Genomic DNA, 20,539 nt, shown 5'->3' with positions numbered 1-20,539 from the left:
TCCGTTGAAATGTCTACGAGACGCCATCACGAAATTCAATTAAGCACTTCTTTTGCTACCCAACATTCTTTGAGAGAAATTCGGGTTTGAAGGCTTTTTTAGTCAGAAAAACTGTGTATGTTATTACAGCACTGATTCAGATGCTTTTAAGTGCATTACAGAGCAGAATTTTTTTACACACTAATCCGTAATTAAGGCAATTTTACATGGGGGATAATAAGAAAAAGACACCGTTTTCGTTTGATCCAATTAGCGGATCGATAATTTATTTATAAAATATAGGTATATCTAGCGAAGACCATTAGCGGATTATTTACGATTGGATTAAGTATAAATATGTATCCTGTGTTGTAAAGTAATTAAATTAAAATGCGACTGAGCGTGCCGAATTTTTCTCAATTGAGGAAAGAAAGCAATCGGATTATCCGGAGTAAGTAGATCTAATAATTATTGGCACGATTAGCGGTGATTTGAAGATTCGGAATGTCAGTTATAAGCAGGTTTTGCTGATGGAAAGTCATTAACAATCTCCGGTTTGGTTTCATGTCAATAACCATTCAATGTTTTTGAAAATTCAAAAATTTTAAAGTGCTTTTCTTGGGCTTATTTCACCTAGTTTAAGATTCTTTGGTATAAATATGCTATTTGCTGTGCATTGGAACCTTTTTGGAGCAAACAAAATTGAAAATGTTCGAAAAAAATGCCAATTTTACAATTTTTTAAAGGTTATGTTATGCTATGCTATGTTATGCTATGTTTATGTTATGTTGTGTTATGTTATTTTAGTTTGATGTAAGCTGTTTTTACGCTCTTTCTTTAAATTTTTTTGAAAATTGTACAATTTTAAGTGCTTTTTCATGCTATTTTCATCTACTTAAAACCCTTTGATATTAATATGCATTGGTACCTTTCTGAAGCAAATAAAAATTGCCATAATTGCAGTTTTAAAAAAATTGCATTTTTTCTAGGAGGCGCTAATTGATGAATATTGAAATTAATTTTTAACACCCTATAGCTCGATAAGTAAGGCTTGTGTCATCCATGCCTATATGGACTTTTTACTTTTAAAATGTCAGTAGAATTTCCTGTGAATTATCGGACACTTGTTTATAAACGGGAAAAACACCCTGTATAAATCTTAATAATTTGTTTAACTACTTTTTTTTTATTTGTACAGAAAATAATAACCAAGTGGTTAGTTGACATATTACGCCATACTTTAATTATCTGCATACCAACTGCAATATTAAAAGTGATGTAATAACCATTGTTTTTCAATAAGAAATGTTATTATATTTGATTAAATAATTTAGCTAATGTGATTGTAGTAGTTTGATGTCGAAATGTAACCAAAAAAATAAAAAATTTTAAAATACATTGTTCCCTAGGTATGTTAAAGCAAATGAGCATGAATGTCCAATTTTGGTGTGTAATGAATCACTTCAATCATTTTGAAACAAATAAACGGATTTTGATTGAAAATACAGAGTGGGATTATTGAAATCTGCCGTAAAAAAGGACGTTTAATTTTTCGGATAAATTGATATTTTTTCAAAAAAAACGGTCAAAAACACTCAGAGATTAGACCTTAACAAATACCTCCTTACATCAACAATTGGTAGCATCATTCTTTGTTTTTGCTCATCATCATCATTCACTAAATGAGGAAATTCTCAATGAGATCGAGACGTTGAAGAAAAGACACGAAACGGAGAAAAGCCCCCAAACTTTGACGTGAACGTAACGTAAACGTTCAGAAAGTTGCAGTAACGTAGCAAGTTGAGCTTCCACCTGTGATTACCAGCGATCCGAGAAGGGGAGCCCAAACAGGTGGTACTCTGGTGCAGATACCGGCACACTCAGTCGGTTGTTTTCACCGGTAATATCTGTCTAAGTGGACTTTGGTACTACTAGGTACTCTGGTGATTTCGCGTACAAAACAATCTCCAATTAACGGTGACTTGTGTTTAACTTGTGGTGTGACTTAGCCAGTTTTTGACCCTTTTCAAAATTAGGACATCCTATGGATTATTTTAATTTCGGATAGTTTTTGGGTAAGTTTTTTTACTAAAACAATAAAACCGCTCATTGTGAAGAGTAGAACAGTTTTTTTGTATTGATCAGTGCATTGGCACCGATTCAATCGGAACTCAATCAGATAATTCAGAATAACTAGTTGCAGATTTCGCTATCTAGGCCGAGAGAAGTGGATTAACTGATAAAATATTCTCTTGCATGTTACAGTCGATGAATAAAACCATCGATCTGCTACTAGATCTAGAAACTCACTTTGATCGACTTCCTTACAGGAAATAATTGATGCACATTTGGGAAAATTATTTTCATTAATTGCCAGCCTGATTTATGTACATTTCACTTCCTACCGTGCGCATTCACTAATTGGCACAATTAATTATTTAAATCAGGCCAAAACCTTTTTTGTCCAACACACATCGTTTCGAGCCCATGTAAGTGTAAAAAGAAGTGACACGAACTTGTCCCCGCAAAGGAAATAATTATTATGTAAATAATCTCGTTTGTTAAGCCTTGTCTCGTTCCGCACTACGCATAAACAATACCTGATTATTGAAACTGCTGCCATTGAACTTAATATTCTTAAATCTGAGAGGTTTTACATAATTCATTTATCCCCTCTTCCTCACAGGTGTAACATGATTACTCAATGTTGATCAATTCAAAATTCTGAAAGGTGGTTTGCAAGGTTGAATTTGTGTTTAGTGCAATCCTAAAATTGACCTTTCAGTTGATGAGGTCCAAATACTTTCTTTTAGATTAAATCAAGTGGGAGTGGGTAGATTTATTTTGTTTGGCAGTAGATTTTTCTAAAAACAACATAATAGTTCATAAAGCATTTTGTTACCTACTTCAAGAGTAGCAAAAGTGCTGAGACCTTGAAATTTTTTTATACACGCATCCATCCTGCTACAGTAAATTATCTGGTTGGTTCGTTGGTTGATGGAGTTTCCGGCAGACCACCCTGTATGAAGCTTAAAACAACGATTTCTCTTATTTTTAGCTGGTCTGAGGTAAATTGGCATTTATAGGAAGTCTACAGTACATTTCAACAGGATGGAAAATATTCTCTCTTAAACTATCTACAAATCACTTCTTTGATAACAAACTCTTCTTCCTAATATTTCACTCTCACATATATCATATCTGATGAATATCAGTGATAAAGTGATGCCCCACAACAAGTCGGTACAACGGCCTGAAATCGTAAAATCTGGTGTGAAGAAATAGAAGAAAGGAAGTTACGAGAAGCTTTATGATTCATTCAGCTATTCTCCGGCCGATGCTCATCTGTCGGCACTGATTGCGGTAGTGATTTACTGGTTGCGCAACTTTGATTTTTTATTTTGCGGGGTGCGAATGGATAGCGGGATCTCTCCTATACGGTGGATGAGCATTGGCTTAACTTCAAGGTATTAGATGTTAACTACGCGACTATGAATATTGCTTATTAACTGTATAAGCCGGTTGTTTTACTGTTGCGCTTGGGCAAAATCGACTAGAACGATAAGTCCGGAAAGATAAAGATGAAGAAGAAGCGGTTCGCGATTGTCTAGGCTTAAATGAAATATTCAAGTGGGTGCAAAACGTTTCCGCTTTACTTTCACACCTCCGAACTTAACTATTATAATTAACAACAAGAAAACTATACCTATTTGTTCAGAGATGGTGTGTGTTAAACAGATTTGGGTGATTTTATATAAAGACTGGTACTTGATCGAGGCTTGCCATAATAACCCACTGGTACGACTTCCTGCAATTTTCCAACAAACGCTTGACGTTCCACGAACGATTTTAATGATTTAAATAGACGGGTAGGTTGGAGAATCACCACACAACCGACATTTGGTTGAGACGGATGTTTTATTAATTACTGGAATGAATACAAGATGTTTCTACTCATTGTTTTCTTTCAGTGCAATTAACGCTGTTCACATGCGACTACATTTTTTCCACAAGCAGGAAATATAGTAACTTCATAATTTTTATGAGATTTCAGTGTTACAATTCAGAGAATTACATTTTTTCCGGACAGAGGGCTTGGAAATAAAATGCAGTCTCAGAGATATCAACAGTCGACTACGACAGAAACTATTACTAGTTTTGTTTGATATTACTTACAAAAAATGTTTGAGTTACTCAACCACACAATATAATTTATTTATGTATCTTGGTTAATAAATATATCTCTTTAAGGTAAAATTTTTAAAAAAAATTCCCTTCGATTTTTCCGGAAAAATGTGTTTTTTTTGGCTTTGAGTGTGCAAATATTTTTATTTCGATGGTACAAATTTATCGTAAGGTGTGAAAGTGACATACTGGCTTAAATAATAGTGAGTAACACAGCAATACCAGGATGCCACTTGGTCATTTTTCCCAAAATTATGGGTACACATGCTCGTGATATAAAAAGCAATAACAATGGTACAAAAAGCGCGATTTTACTAAATTTGTTTTACTAAGTTTGTACAAAAATTCGTATTATGATATCCGCTTACATTGTTAACAAATTGTTGTTAAAAGAGATCTTGTTTAGCTTTTATTAACAAAATAAATATTATGCGTAAATCACATCTCTGTGACATCTTGACAAATACATATCTCATCTTCATTACTGTTCTGTAACTAAACAGTGTTCTAGGATAAATTTCTGGTATTTTCCTTCCGCAATAATTCAGAATAGACTTCTCGGGCTACCCGCTAATCGTATCGAGATACTTGAACCTGAAGACATACGTAACGGCTCCAAGAACCGACGATTACATAAACCTGAGCAGATATCTCAGGAACGGCATTCCCAAGGCAAGAAGAGGAGGAAAAAAAACACTAAAAGCAACAACCTATTCATGTGTATCAGTTAAAAGTTAATACCATTCATTTCGTTTTCTAATTTGACCGGCCTTATAAGACCATCAGCGTATCCGTTAATTGCAGAATCTCTGCCGCTATTATTTACTACTACGAAATCTAACAACAGATAACGAGAGTGAATGTACCATGGAGTAGGCGTGGAGATCGGACCTAATGGTGCGTTTTAGCGACCAACAGGTCAAAATTTATGTCTTTTTAGGTTTAATATAGTCCGAGACTGTAGGAGAATATTGCTAGTTGCTGACTCAAAATTCTGCAAGTCCTGTGATGGATTTAATTCAATTTCGTGTGAAAGCATTAAAGTGACTCAAAACAATGATTGGAGAAACATACGAAAACTCTTCAAGCATCCCAGAATGGTGTTTCAATTTTTTCGGCTTCGAGTCGACCATTTCCGTTCTTTATTACGTAGAACAGTCTATTCACGAGGAATGCCGAGGCTGGGTAGACTTCTATTTTATGTTAGTTATAAACATGCGAAGAATGTTTCGGAAAAAATCATATCTCGAGAACCACAAGTTCGGATGGGAAGCTGGTCCATTCATACCACCCATGTGCGGATTTTCCAACCTCATCCCAATCATTACGTAATTTGAAATTTAGCTCTATTATGTCGAAACTAATGTTCTGAAATTGAATTAATACACACTAACGAATTCCTGTTACCAAATACAGTCCGATGCTATCAACCTGAGTGTTACATTTAATTATCGCTTGTATACAAACTGATTGTTTGGCTACATCCTTCTTCGCTAAATATGGAGGTTGTTTACTGAACCTAGCAGGGCTTCTTATTAACTGTCGGAATTTACAGAGAAAGATCTTCGATATTAAATTGGGTGATGAATAGAACGTATTTGAATGTAACAATAACACACAAGTGTACGAAGTGGATTCTTTCTGAATACAGTTAACAGATTTCATAACACCAGCCAAACCCATATATTTTTTTTAAATTTTAATTAACACTTGAAATGTTGGTTTTTACTAATTGAATTTACAATGTTATGCCAATATTTTTATATAAATCCAGCCAAAACTAGTACTACAAGTACAGTTTACAAGAAAAAAGAAAGTCGTAGAATTTCAGCAAATTAAGTATAGCAATAGATCGTAAACTACTTTGGAAACTGTCCGGCGACTGACAATCCACCTTGTAATAGTTCTAAAGGTACAAAGTTTGTTTTCTATTTAGTATGTATAAGATGATCATGATCCAAAATAGTAAATTATCGACTGCGCATTTACATGGCCATTGTTGCTTTCATAACAAACGAGCAAAAATAAGAAACGCAAACACCGAGTCCGTATACTTTTTATTGACTCTTACGTCAGTGCAAATATGTGTCATCGAGTCTTCTTCAATGTTTGCGCACGTTGTACAAACAAAATAGGAGAAATCTTCTCCTACTTAAGTGCTTAACAGTACCCTGGAGCACAGATCGTTCGAACGCGTGCGTAAGTTTAATATTTTGAACACGTTCAACTCATTTTATGATTTTGCACCACTTGTCTTGCTAAACAACAATTATGGGTTACGTAACAATTAAAAAATTTGCGACTTATCCAAGCCGGTGGTTTCTTGCACAAGATCTCAAAAACAAACGCGGAATGAAGAAGATTCTCGTTTATTGCCGCTTTCTATTTACCCGATGTACACCAAGTTAACCGTACGTAATGATGAAACGTGTAAATGGCATGTTATGACTTTAAAGACTAGGGAAAAACGACTTGATATTTTCTTGTACGCTAGTAAGAAGAATGCGTTGTTACAGACAGGAAATCATTGATCAAGCTTTCTTATTCAATTGTTCAAACAAATATTTGACATTTTAGTCCAAATGACAGTTCTATAAAATTTAAACAAAACTGGAAGATGAAAGAGTAATCCTTGGTGGAAGCTTGAAATAAGAGAGTTGATGTACTGGAATTTGTGTAAGAATAAGAAGCTTTTGGTTCAAGTAATGCCTTAGCCTTAGAGAGTAAAAGAGTATAACTAGAGACAATGTTAAAAATGTTTCATATTTAGAGAAAAGAGGAAAATCGGGTATCAATTTGTCATGAAATAGAAATATAAGTTCCTGGCTTATTTGAAATTCAATTATCATTATAGTCCGGATTTCTAGAAATTTAGCTTTTTGTAAATAATAAAAGCAACCAACTTTTGACATCTAATGTGAACGATTTATGCAAAAACACGTCATTTGACAGATTTTGTTCATGCTTTTTTGCTTTTCTCTTCTTTTTGTGCTTATTCTAGTTTTTTGTGCTTTTTTACTGCTATTTTTGTATGGTTTAACTAGTTTTTAACAAGTTTTCAAGTTTTTAAACATAAACTAATAACTGCTTTGACAAAAAACGCAGGAGTTTTGACGTAATCTTATTTCTGTAACGTCGCACAGTAGGCCTAAGTGGTAATATTGACTTTTGCTATATTGAAGGCAAAATGTATTGTATAATTTACAAATTTAAACTGACCAAAAAATTTCCAAATGCTCCTAAAGTAGTCTAAAAAAATGTAAAAACATTCCAAAACACTATAGAATATAGAAGCTCTAAAATGCATTGCAAAAGGGTACGAAACAGCATAGAAGCTTTCCCAAGTTCCAAATGCTTTTCAATTTATCTAAAAGCTCTCAAAATATTTCAAGACAGTCTAAAAGCTTCCGTATACTTCTAGAGCAGTTTAACAGCTTCCTACGTCTACAAGGTTTCAAATGCCTTAAAAAGGCAGTCCAGAACCTTCAAGGCTCTTTAAACTCTCCAAACACCTTTCAAATGCTTCTAAATTAGTCTAAAAAGGTTTTAATACACTGGAGAAACTCCAAAATGCTTCTCAAGCAGTCTAAAGCATTCCAAATAATCTTCAACTAGTCTAGAAGCTCTCAAAAAGTTTCAAGGCAATCTAAAAGCTTGCGCATGCTTCAAGAGCAGTTTAAAAGTTTCCAAAAGTTCAAAGTAAAATGTCTTAAAAGCAGTCCAGAAACTTCAATGCTTCGAAAGTAGTCTAAAAAGCATCCAAAGCATTCGGAAGTATTTTAAAACAGTCTAGAAGCTTCCAAAAGCATTTAGAACAGTCATCGAAACGATTCCAAATGCTTTTCAACTAGTTTAGAAGCTACCAGAAGACCAGAAGATATCGAAACAGTCTAGAAGCTTCCAAAAAATCCTAGAACCGGGTAAGAGTTTCCAAATGCCTCTTAAGCCTTCCAGAATCTTCAATATGCTCTTTAAACAGTTCAAAAACCTTCCAAATTATAATCTTCCGTATGCTTCTAAAGCAGTTTGAAAACATCTAGAAGTTGAACTCAAAAATAGTAAAACATTTTTTATCTCTGAAAGAGTTTTGTGCTTTTTTACAGATTTTTATGCATTTTTGGAGGAAAATTATTTTGCTTTTTAAGCGCTTTTTTTCACGATTTTAGTGCTTTTTAATCCGGACTCTAATTATCATATTTGAAGAACAAAAATTTTCACTTTGCGTAAATCGCAGTATAGTGGATAGTTTGTGATTGGTCAAGAAAAGCAACTTTCAGCTTGCTGCTTTTTAGACCAATCGTAAGTAACCTACGGGGATTTACATAAATGCTGCACACGTGTATATAATAATTAGTTTTTTTTAGTTTATGACAATACAGTAAAAAGTCATCAAAATTCAATAATTAATGTGAAAAAAAAAACTACTTCTGGCTGTTGCCTCATTTAAAATAATTTATGGGCATTTGTATTGTTAACACATAATCGCCCATTAGACACACATTGTCTGTAAATTAATGAATTCAGCTAATCACCCATTTAAAAATTAATTTATAACGAGCGTTCATTCAGACGAATAAAATATTCAAAATGAAAGTGGTCGAAAAAGAAAAGTTGTCTAATTCTTTTGTTTTGAAACTGTTTAAGATGAGAATCAAATTAATTAACCCTGTTTAATTGAACAAAGAAAGCAGTTTAGACTAATTTACTTAAAAAAAGTACTTTTCTAGAAATTGCCTGGATTATAAAATTGAAGGTAATATTGCACAAAAAGTACAGTTAGACGCGTCAATTCTAGGTTAAACCAATATTGTGGTTAATAATACTACGTAAAAACTTCATTTGCGACATACTTTCTGTCATCGTGAATATAGTTGATGACCCTTAAGATTGGTCGGATGCTGAATGATTAAAATTCCAATGCTGAACTTGGGGCCCCGCCATAACTCGGACAGTACCGCTTTGGCCAGAAAATAAAAATATTTTAATACGTTTTGTTGTAATGGTGACCACTAAAAACTAAAAAATTATCACGTTTTACTGCATAAATGTGTGTCCCAGATTGTAATAGAAAGTACCGACCAAAATGCAGGCGTTTAAGGCAAATTCCCACCGTTAGAAGACGGACTTTTATATTTTATTACAATCATTTTTTTTTCGGTGGCTAATTTGAGACGTTTTAATTGCCAGGAAATTGCTGCTGAATTAAAAACAATGGGCGTGGAAAGTGCACAAAGTAAAGTCGGAAAGTTTAGAGTAAAACCATCGACTGCAACAGTGCAGCAACCGCAAGGAAAAAGGTAAAGGTTAAAATTAATCATTTCGATTGTGTTGTTTATTGCGTGATTAAAATTTCAAAGGTTACCAGTCTCGTATTAATAAAACCGATCTTGAGTTTGTGCTAATAAGTCCCATATTTAGTAACAAGAAGGTACACGACTCTTTGCTTTTTTACCGGAAATATGTTCCACCTTGTTAATTTCACTTGCAACAATCGGGAACCTTGACCAATGATGAGTCACTCTTTCAGGCCCAAAGAAAATGGTGAAAACTGCCTTAAACCATCACAAAATACCTTGTAATACTTATTTTAACCTACCGCACCTTAAACATTTTTCAGGCTTTTACTGGTATTCCATCAACTGAACAATACAATTATTTGGGGTTTTATGGCTTAATTCCACTTGTGGCTAGACAGTAGACGCCTATTGTTATAAACAACAAAAATTGTTCATTAGCCAAAAAATGAAATCATTGCTACTAACTTTCCAACTACGTGACAATAATTCCTAAATATCTTCGGATGGACGAGGTGCGGTCCATTTTCAGGTCGACCATAAATCTCCATTATTGTTATTAATGCTCGTGAAATTTGGGCGGTGTTAATTTATTATGAATGATTTTCATTTCACCTGTTGTACAGATTGGTGCCAATTCATAAAGTCAGAATCAGAGGCTAAAAGCTTTTTTGTTAAATTAGCATTAATAATTTGATAAACAAAAATTCAAACGTGGATTGACCGTCTGACAATCGGCATAATGCGCCAATATTGATTGGCTGGTAATGCGGCTTAGCTGTATACCAAAAGGATAGATCTGGAAGAGGAAGTCGCTACAAGTCCAGGAATTTTCCCTTTCGAGAAGTTCTTAGAGTTGCATCGGCATCCTCTGTCCTGGGAAAAAAATGCTCCCGCTGACGGAGGGGCTCTTCTTGTCCTCCATTTCTTCTTTCTTTGTCAGCTCGTCCATCTCTGGTGGTCCTGGCAAACTATAGGATGTCCAAACAGCCGGCTTTCGTCCGTCTGTTTTCACATCCTAAAGTTTTGGGGAGTTAGGGTCTGGTAAGTGGGGGATGGTTTCCGCCTTTTTCGTAGGCAAAGTGCCATGAGTGCAGCCAGAGCCCAGTTATCCCCGGGATAACTGCGGAAAGGTTCTACCCAGATTTTGAGAATAAAATTCTCGCCACCCGGGGGGAAGGTCTGGGGGAAAATTGTGGTCTTCTTCTTGGCTGGTTGGTCCTGAATTGTCGTCTATCTGAAACAAAAAGAAAAACTTATTAATAATTACCCGTTATCCAATAGCTGGTATCGCGGTTGTTTGTGGAGTGCTTCTAGCTACCAGGCCGACTGAAAAGCCGGCATCCAGCATCTTGATTAGAAGTCCTCTGTGCTAAACCCTGTCGAAGGCCTTGGAGACGTAAAACAGCACGGCTTATGTCGCTTCTTTCCTGTTGAACCCTTCCGTGATGTACTCGGTCATCTTTAGAACTTCCGGTCAGGAGTTCCGTTGATAGTGTCCTCCGGAATCCAAATTGCTCGTCGGGGATGACGTGCAGATCGTCTTCTTGCTCCTTTAGACTCCTGAGGATGATAACTTCTGCCACTTTTCCCAAGGATGGCAGGAGGCGACTGATGGACCGATAATTCTGGGGGAACAGCGGGTCCTTTTGTGGAATCGGCATAACCACGTTAAATTGTATATCTGACAGGTGACCACGTGACCGCTTTATCTGTAAAAGTAGTTTTGAAAATTGATAACGCCTAGATAAATAAAGTTAACTCACTTTTTTGGTGTAATAAGAAACCGTCATTCACAAGTCATAATTCTAGTATCTTCAAGATTGGCGCGTCAACAATTCACAATAATTCGTGACTATCTTTCGACGACATTTTTTTTGTGTGTAACAGAATCGTGCTTTTAGAGAGTAACGACGATACTTTTACTTTTGTATATTGTTTCGACGTCACGGACTCTTGCCTACACCTGCTTTTTTATGCGTTGCTTTTTGATAGACCATCCGCCTGTACCGAATTCATTCGGTATATAAAACGGACAAGGGCACATTCCAAACTGGATGACTAACGCCAGTGTAACCCAAATCCCATTGTTGTATATAGGTCGGCCAGTAAGAAATAATTTGATACCCAGAAAAGTCTGTAATTTAATAATGTGTTGTCGTTGTCACGTTGTAAACAGAAAAAATGATGTTCTTTCAAACCAGTTAAGTATAGTTTTATTGCAGTTTTGTGGGTTTCAAAATGGGAGGAGATACGGTCAGGTGACAAAGGGCCCTCAGACATGTCATTAATAGTTTCCGTTATTTGTGTTAAGATCAGTAGACCTTAAAGTCCCACGCCCTAATTTGCTTCAACTGTGTTTGGTAAACTGTTACAAAAAACAGTTTTTTTTTTGGTTTTTAGTGAATTTTGAAAAATTTCTTTTTCTTTGAAGTTGCATCTTATTCAAGATTCAACTGATAGACAATTTACATTATATTACTATTTCTTCATTTTCCACCTGGACCTGGACACATACCGAGCAGTTCCAGAACTTATTCCATCCTTTCCCTTTTTTTGTATTTAACGAGAACTCTGTCTAAATACTGTAACATTTTCAAACTTACTAGTTTGTAACATACAAAAATATAAACAAAATAACAATTTACGTTGATCGTGATGAACGAATATGAGTTCAACTCGATGTCGTAAGATTCGTGAAACAATATGGAAGCAAGTAGGTTATCAGAAAACCAATACAAAAGTCATTTTGTTACCCGTTTACATGTGTAATTTCACGAAATAATTATGTTTAGATTGTACGTGCAACGACTTGTAGGCGTGTACCCAATATACGAGACCTGAATTCGGTCGAGTTTTCGATTCTAGAAGATTGTGGGGCGTGCATTTATTTCTGTTTTAGATTTTTCGAGGGCGAGATTTAAACTCTATTGTAGTGTGTAGAATACGTTTAACCTCAAATGGAAATTTGGGGTTTTACGTTTAAAATGAGGAGGTGTCAAAACAAGACTTGCATTTATTCAATATGGTAAAATCGGTTGGAAAGGGGTTTACTTTTTTTGCAAAGGTCATATTACTGCCAAAAACTAGAACAGATTTTTTTTAAAACTCGATCAAGGCTGTACAGTAATAAATTTGAATAATTTTTATGTAGCCAAAGTAATTGAAAAAATAATTGACTTCAGAAGAACAAACAGCAGAAAACCCACAGGATTGTTTATGTTGATCCCACATTAGGCGCCAATTTGAGTTAAAAGTAAGCATAAGATTACTTGAAATATTAGGTTAGGTTTGCTTGAAAAAGTTCTTGTGGTAATAAGCTTGTAGTTGCCTATTTTTATCTTTCTGGTAAGTCAAATGTAGCATTTGTGTAAATTAAAGCGCAGGGAGTACCAACCAACATCAGTGCTGCGGTTAACGCAAATGCTGACTCTTAATAGCATTATTCAAAATTTACATCCAGTTTTTACAGTTATAATTAAATTGGAAACTGTTCAAATTGATTTTTTTATTGTAAATAGATAATTTGTAAGAAAAACATCGTAGAAATAATGCAAATCTAGCGGAACTGTGCACAAGAAAGGTGCAACAACATAGTTGACATTGGACTCGAGACCGTGATAAATATTAACGTATTCTAATTACGCCATATTACAATTCCCACATTATGTAAGATACAGTTAATCACGCACAAATATTTGCCGACACACAATAATTATAGTGTTGATTATCGTTGTGTGTATGAGTGACACGAGATTGGATCTATCTATGCAGAAGAGTTGAGCGATGAAAGCTAGAGCAATTAAACTACAAAACCGATCTAAATCTAAATAATTCTTGCTAAATGAAAATACTACTCCAATTAAGCGTAACATCCGCTATATCATGCCTGGACGCGTATATAAATTAATAAGATTTATCAGAAATCTCTGATTTCTTAGAAAAAGGAATGAAAAATGCACTTGTATACGATTTCCCGTAATAACAGCTGGCATGTGTACACAAAGAAGATTTACAATACGATGAAGAGTTTTCACACGTGCACCTGGAGATTGAAAAGTCACCACCTCTGGCAATTTGGACCACCAGACCACATTAAATCATATCGGAAGGTATAATTTCCTCCCGAAGTTGCGCTAGGTGCCGTACCCGTATATTTTCGCAACAGAACCAAGTAGATAGCATCATCATCATCAAAATGTATACACACGGATAACTGTACCCCGTTTCGGAATATAGTTGTTTCAGATTATTGCGGAGGCTTAATCTGGCCGCTGATCTCTCGTGGAATGCACTTTGTGGGCTCTCTTGGTACTAAAATTAATATGATTTTTATTAATTAAGCATGGAGAAATTACGACTGTTACGCAACAAGGGAATTCTGATTATGATTCTTAAAGAAATCAGTCAGTAAAAATTATTACAGTAAAGCAATTTTTTATTAATGAAGATTTTGTTATTTGCTATAATTTAGTTTAAAGCACTTTTCTTTCTTGAATAATCAAATTATCACAGAAAAAAATATCATTGACCTTTTCGCAATAACTTATTATTGGTTTACTTAGAAATGAACTAAATTCCTTTGGTCTTTTTATCTATCTCTATAAAATGGAATTCAGGCTAAGCAATTAATTAATTGTGCAGTAATCTCTCGAAAGTGCAGTAAATGATTCAATACTAACGGTGTGCTTCAGCTATTTTGCATACTACTTTAATGCAGGTTATTTGTCGGGAGGTATTGTAGATATATTATTTAGCATTTTAGACCTGCCTCGGTTGTTTGATTGCCGTTACATGTCTACTTTAGCAGATCAAATAAATATCGTTAACAATAAGTCGGCTAATGGGAACGGCAAAGTGTGCCGTAGACTTGGGCTTGATAAACACGGTGTTTAAAAATTGTACATGTATCGAAGGTAATAACAGGAAATTTAAAAAGAAAACTATCGTAGCAGATGACGCAGAATACTAATATAAATCTTGGTCAGTGGACTATATAATTGTCGTTTTATATTCACCATCCATTCTGATTTGGTTTGTGATAATTTTGCTAGAACTGCCGTATACCCCAGATACCTCATTATTTGTTTGAATAGATGTAACCTTAATTGATTTCCGTCAAAAACGCAATAATTAAAATCGAAACTATTGCAAAACTCGATGGTGAAATCCTATATGATATATGCTCATATACCGACACATCATCGTATGGGACTTGCAACACTTTTTATGGTAATTGCCACCTGATGTTCAGTCCAATTTAGTTGAGAATTTAAGTAATCGAGTTACATGACCAGTTTGGCAAATTCTGTCGCATTAATGGTACTTGAAACAAACGAATGCCAATATTTGAATTAGGAAACCAATAATTACGTCAGTTTCCTAACGTTCATACCGTGTATGGTTAACCAAGTATTTCAATAGAAATAAATGAAATAGACGTAACAACACAAAGTCATTAGTTTATAGAATTTTGCTCATTGAACAACCTTTTTACTTAAACCAAATTTTTGTTTCAGATCATGACCGTCCAAAATGCCAATCTTACTTTCAAGGCAGTTGTCAATCACGTCACTGGCCTCCATTGTGGAGAAATGTCAGCATCAGCCAATACAATCACCTCTCGAATACGACCTTCAACTTAAACCCGACCAATTGGATTTGATTCTCCTATCCAAGCCGCCCAAATTAAAACCACCAGTACCACCCAAACCAACCAAGGAGATAGCCAAGTCTCCTGTCTTAACCAAACTGTCCAATACTGCTGATGAAGGTTTCGAAAGCGACATCGACACCATCTCCTTGATCAGTTGCGAGAACGAGTCATTCAGCATCGATAAGTCGAAACCGGTTTTGGCAGAGACTGACAGCGCGAACGGTGGTTCAGGCACCGAAAGTGAAACTGAGACTGAAAAATCCAACACTCTAACCCAGAAAAATGTCAATTCGATCCGGGAGAGTTTGGAGAAACACGGAACGCAGATCAAAGAGAAGGAGAGTTTCGATTTGATCGATTGCGTCTGCTACTCGGACGTTACGTATCCAGATGTCCTGATTTTTGTTATAAAAAATGAGGCTTTGGTGTTTAAATTCGATAATTTAGAAAAGCTGCAAGCCTTCTACACTAACTTCACCACCTTGAAAGCTGTTACCAATCAGAAAGCTTACAACTTACAAAACCTGCACAAAAACTTAACTGCACCCAAATACAATTTGCTGCAACGCACCGATCAAAATGGAGTAACCCACATTGAAATCAAAAAGCAAAAGTCTTCAAGTGTAGAGAAAGAGGAGAAGCACGAATTGACAAAGGTCAGACAGAGAACAGAAAGCAAGCTGATCAATGAACTTCTGTCAGATTCAAAGTTCACATCCAAACAAGATACAAATGGGGGCAGACCCAGAATAGTTAGGAGTAATTCTATAGAAAATATTTTAAATTTAGAAAATAAGGACAGTGATCTAGTCAGTGAGAGGAATATAGTCGGAAGCCTCAGGAAGGTCTGGAATTCGGCGGAAGATTTATTAGGTAAGAATGTTGATTTTGATTTGATTTTTAATCTGAGCTAAAAGCTTTCAGTTCACTCAAACTCATAATATTGCCAATGTTCTCCCATAATAGTTATATCAATTTATTTACAACTGAACTTTATTCCAGATTCCGATATACCTCGACGACCTGAACGTCGTCGAAAAAAGAAACTAGCCCCGTTACCACCTCCTCAAATTGCCACAATCCCGGACAAAATTGAGGACGTTTTCAGCGGTCAATTCGTGAGGGTTAACGTCAACACTGAACGCCTCAAAGACTACTCCGACAAGAACCGGTTGGTAGTCAAAAGTACCAACGAACCCCACCCTAAAAAACTAGGTCAGAACTTCAACCTGCTAAGCAGAAACAACTTCACCTCTTTGCTCAAACCATCCACCAAAATCGAACAGTCTAGAAAACCTCCTCCAGAGAGCTCTGCTACGCTGAATCGTCCTCAAAGGTTTGAAAAGAACACTACCTCCAGCTCTTGGACCAATTCCGTGCCACGCCTCCTCAAAAAAACTTCCAGAAGCAAGAGCGAAACCAGAACTGGGCAAAACTTTCAACCAATGGCTTATCGTTACATTGACACCACATCCGACTACAATTACACATCCAATCAGAATAACGCCATGTTTCTCAATGCCATGATGAGGCCGAAAACCGAAACGCTCACCACCCAACCCAGAATCAGTTTTGGTTATAACGTGCCCGGGTTTACCAGACACCAAGAAAATACCATTGGGAACAGGGTATTTGGTTTGACACCTAAGATTAAGGATTTCAGTAGGAGTGAGGGTGGTCAGGGGGGCAAATGGGCGAGCGCTAGCGATTTGACGTTTCTGGATCGGGAAGGGGGGAATTTGAAGAGCAGCATCAAACACGGAGAAGGAGTAAAAAAGAAGAATGAGAAGAAGGTTACTTTTAGTGCTTACACCACTGTACAAGTTGTGTAGTTGATGTGTTAACAAAATTGTTAATATTGGTTTTAACGCTCAGTTTGTGCTAGGAAAATGTATTTGCCATGTAGGAATAATCGTCTGGGTAACTGTATCAGGACAGTAAAAAACTGAATTCTATACCACTCTAAATTCTTCATTCAGCTGGTTCTAAGTGATTAATGTTTAGTCAGAAAAAAAATATTTAAACTTAGCATGCTGTATTTTTCAGCAGGTCTCTACAAAATGATATGTTGGCCATTTTTGTTATGCTTGTAAGTATATAAAGCTTTCAGATCAATTAAAACACACTTTCTTCTCAAATTTGCAAACTGCATTCAACATTTTTTTCCCTGGTTTGCTACCATGAAATAAACCAACCATATGGATGATCGATAGTTTAGAAATTTGCTGAGAAAAAGAAAATTACAGTCTCCTAATCCTGATTAAATACGGCAGAAGTGAAGCACGTCGACAACATCTGTAACAAATAATTACGAACCGGTCTGACATTTTCCTATTAGACTGGCCCCCATCTCAAATCTGTATCAATTATCGAGAGACATGGAGAAAGTGAATTTATATATGCACGTAGACTGGAAGAGAAAAAGACCGCCCGTCTAACCAGATTTGGCCTCAAGTGACGTTTTTTGAGATGTTCTTCAAAAAAAAACTGTCTGATTACAAATTACAAGGTACTAAGTTAGTCAGATTATAAATTTGTTAAAAGGAAAATCGTGAATCGTGACCGACCCATAAAGTTCTTGCACTTGGGTATTGTAAAATTAATAAATCGCTTTTATTGGTTGTTATACGATTAATAATTGCCATCGATCGGACGGGCTGATTGAAGGAAATTAGATTGGTTTGGTTTTAATTGGCTAGAGGAAACTAGAAACCGTTAAATATTCATGTTTGTAACTGATTCGTGGTTTTGTGCGTGAGGACGTCCAACTTTTTGGTTGATTTGATCAAAGCCACTGTCCTGTGTCAAGTAGAACCAAAATCCTTGGAAAAACTACTACTGAACTTTTTTGCAAAAAAAATTTCATATTTTACTCTACGAAATATGAATTTTTTTATACTTTTATGTAGTCACCTTTTAGCAAGTTGTATGAATATACCAACCACTCTTAAAAATACCCGAGTGTATATAATTGTATTATTGTGTAAAAAAAAATTGTACACGTACTTAAGAAAATAAATAAATAAAGCTATGTTACTTTTATTTCCTGGTTTTCTTATAAAAAAATAGATCAAAATGGAGGAATTTAATAGAAAATTGAAACGGTCAACCATCTCACCAAGTTTCGTTACCAGTTTGCAAAGTAGGTAGTTTGCAAACCCCGGGGCAGTAAATCAACTTTCTCATCTTGAATGTCGGACTTGGCCACGTTTATGACTTGTGCGTATTGCATTTTTCCTCACAAAACCATTTTTCCTTACCAAAAACTACCGGGCTCGTCCTCTACAGCATCGTTATTTAACACCGAAACCACACAAAAGCGGATTGAACAGTGGTTTGCGGCCGAATGCCAAGCCAACCAAAAATTATCGCTTTTTTCTGGTTTTAAATTGTTATTTATGTTCATTGTTTTGTTCTTCTTCGAAATCGTTAATTTGATAATGACCTGATTTAAAGCTCTATTTCTGATCGGTAGATATCGGTCTCCTTTGGTGGTCCGCAAAGAAATCAAAATGCTAAAAGCGTAATATACGAAATTTTATTTTTTTTGTGTGATAAGAAAAGAAATCTTCTAAAGCTGTCTTCATAATAATATGGAATCATTAGAAAATCCTAAATTAATAAAACTGCCAGAGGTTCTTCAAAACGTTAAATAAGAAAGAAAAGCTTCTAGAATCACTTAAAATATGCTAGAGGCATCTTAATGTGTGTAAGCCTTTATTTGTAAGTCTACATGTGCAGCATTTGCATAAATCTCCCCACAGTGGGTAGTTTGTGATTGGTCAAAAAAAGCAGTTTTTAGCTTGCTGCCTTTTCTTGACCAATCAATGCTAAGATTTACGTTATCAGAAAAATGGGGAGAGGACTTCAGCCTTATTGTCCCTTCCATCCCTTGGATCCGTTAGTGTCACCTTTCAAGAATATTCCAATGTTGCCATATGCTTCTGAAATGATTTTGGAAATGACAGAACTGAACTCTGACAACATCATCATTTTTAAATTTTTAAGAGCCAATTTAAATTTCAACGTTTTTTGTGTTTTAATTTGTCTCAGTTAAGTGTGTCTGAGTTTTATCTACGATTTAAAAGTGCCTGACTAATCAAAACAAGAACTATTGATTATTAATAAACTGATATCCATATTATACTAAAGAGTAAACAAATTCCGTAGTTTAATCAATCAAATCGTTCCTAAAAAGAGACCGCTCGTAATTTAGGCAGTAATAACTTTTATCAGATGACGTGGACTGATTGACTATGAGTAATTGCCGGAATCATCTGAAACGATGAGAAAAATCTCGAATGGCGTGCTAATAATTTCGTTTTGCGTTTTCAAATTGTGGTATGTGCAACGTATTACCGTTATTAGATGTAACCTTCGCGATAAAGGATGCCACCATTAAGGATATGGTTGAATTCCCATACAGTCTGAGCTTAATGACAGACGAAAATTACTTGTACAAGGTTGTTGCATTAGTTTTTTCGTTTTAAATGTTATTTGTGTAATCAAATCAGAACTGATTTGAAGCCGGAAACTAGACAATTTCAGTCACCAAAATATCACGAGATGTTTCAGTTAATTGTACAAGTACTTTCTGAACTCCGCTAGCTCGAAAACAAAAACAGAAGGTAAATTAACCTTCTTTCAATAGTACTTTTTATGCTCTCAATTAACTAGGGATCACACCCCAAGAACAGTTTCTAATGAGTTCAAGAACGACACCAAAAGCAACCACAACAGTTTTGTTTTCCAGACTGTCTTGGCTATTTTTAGTGGTAAAACACAATACCACTATATTTGTATTGATATAACCTAATCAATATGCAGACCGAGAAACCTTAAAACAACTTAATTACAAACATCTAATGAGTTCCTGATGTCATTGCATAAAACAGTTTAGTATATCATGTTGGTCGTTGTAGTTCTCGCTCTAATTTCAGCCTCAACGTCCCTCAAAACCCAAATTACCGTAAAATTCAAAAACCAACAATTTCTAGAAGATGTGAAGCTGTATGCTCTACAGCAGTTGAACAATACTGCTCATCAGTATGTTTTATGTAACATCATTGCACCTGTTGAGAATAACTTTTGCCTGGATGTCTTGTCTGAGTATCTTAAAGTTGCTCAATGTGGTAGTTATGTTTTTGATCACATGGATTTGCACTTTAATGACACTAAATTGACACTTTTTATGGTGTTTGCCGAAAATGTGGTACAGTTTCGTCAGAAGATGAAACATCTAATTGATAAACCTCGATTTAAAAATCGTGGAAAATTTAAATTTATTCTGTGTTTTCCCATCAAAGTTCTCAGCACAATTCAAGTGCTTTCCAGGGAAGTTTGGCACAACGGCGTCACCGAGTTTGTGTTGATCTATTTCAACAAAACCTTAACTGTAGCAAACTACAAGTTTTACAGCAACCAG

At 35.4% G+C, this 20,539-nt stretch overlaps 1 protein-coding gene across 1 annotated transcript; it reads left to right on the top strand.

The window, feature by feature from the left end:
- Nucleotides 1–1,820: 1,820 nt before the first annotated feature.
- LOC145726430 (uncharacterized) lies at nt 1,821–18,156 on the top strand. Its single transcript, XM_081975478.1, has 3 exons — nt 1,821–2,054; nt 14,978–15,987; nt 16,117–18,156. The coding sequence occupies exons 2-3, from the start codon at nt 14,994–14,996 to the stop codon at nt 16,944–16,946; spliced, it is 1,824 nt and encodes a 607-aa protein (XP_081831604.1). The 5' UTR covers nt 1,821–2,054; nt 14,978–14,993; the 3' UTR covers nt 16,947–18,156.
- Nucleotides 18,157–20,539: the final 2,383 nt, after the last annotated feature.

This window comes from Ips typographus, linkage group LG3 (genome assembly GCF_016097725.1).
Source record: "Ips typographus isolate SLU linkage group LG3, UJ_Ityp_2.0, whole genome shotgun sequence".
Classification (NCBI taxonomy): domain Eukaryota; kingdom Metazoa; phylum Arthropoda; class Insecta; order Coleoptera; family Curculionidae; genus Ips; species Ips typographus.
Note: the sequence above shows the minus strand (reverse complement) of the source record. Positions and strands in the feature narration are given on the sequence as shown.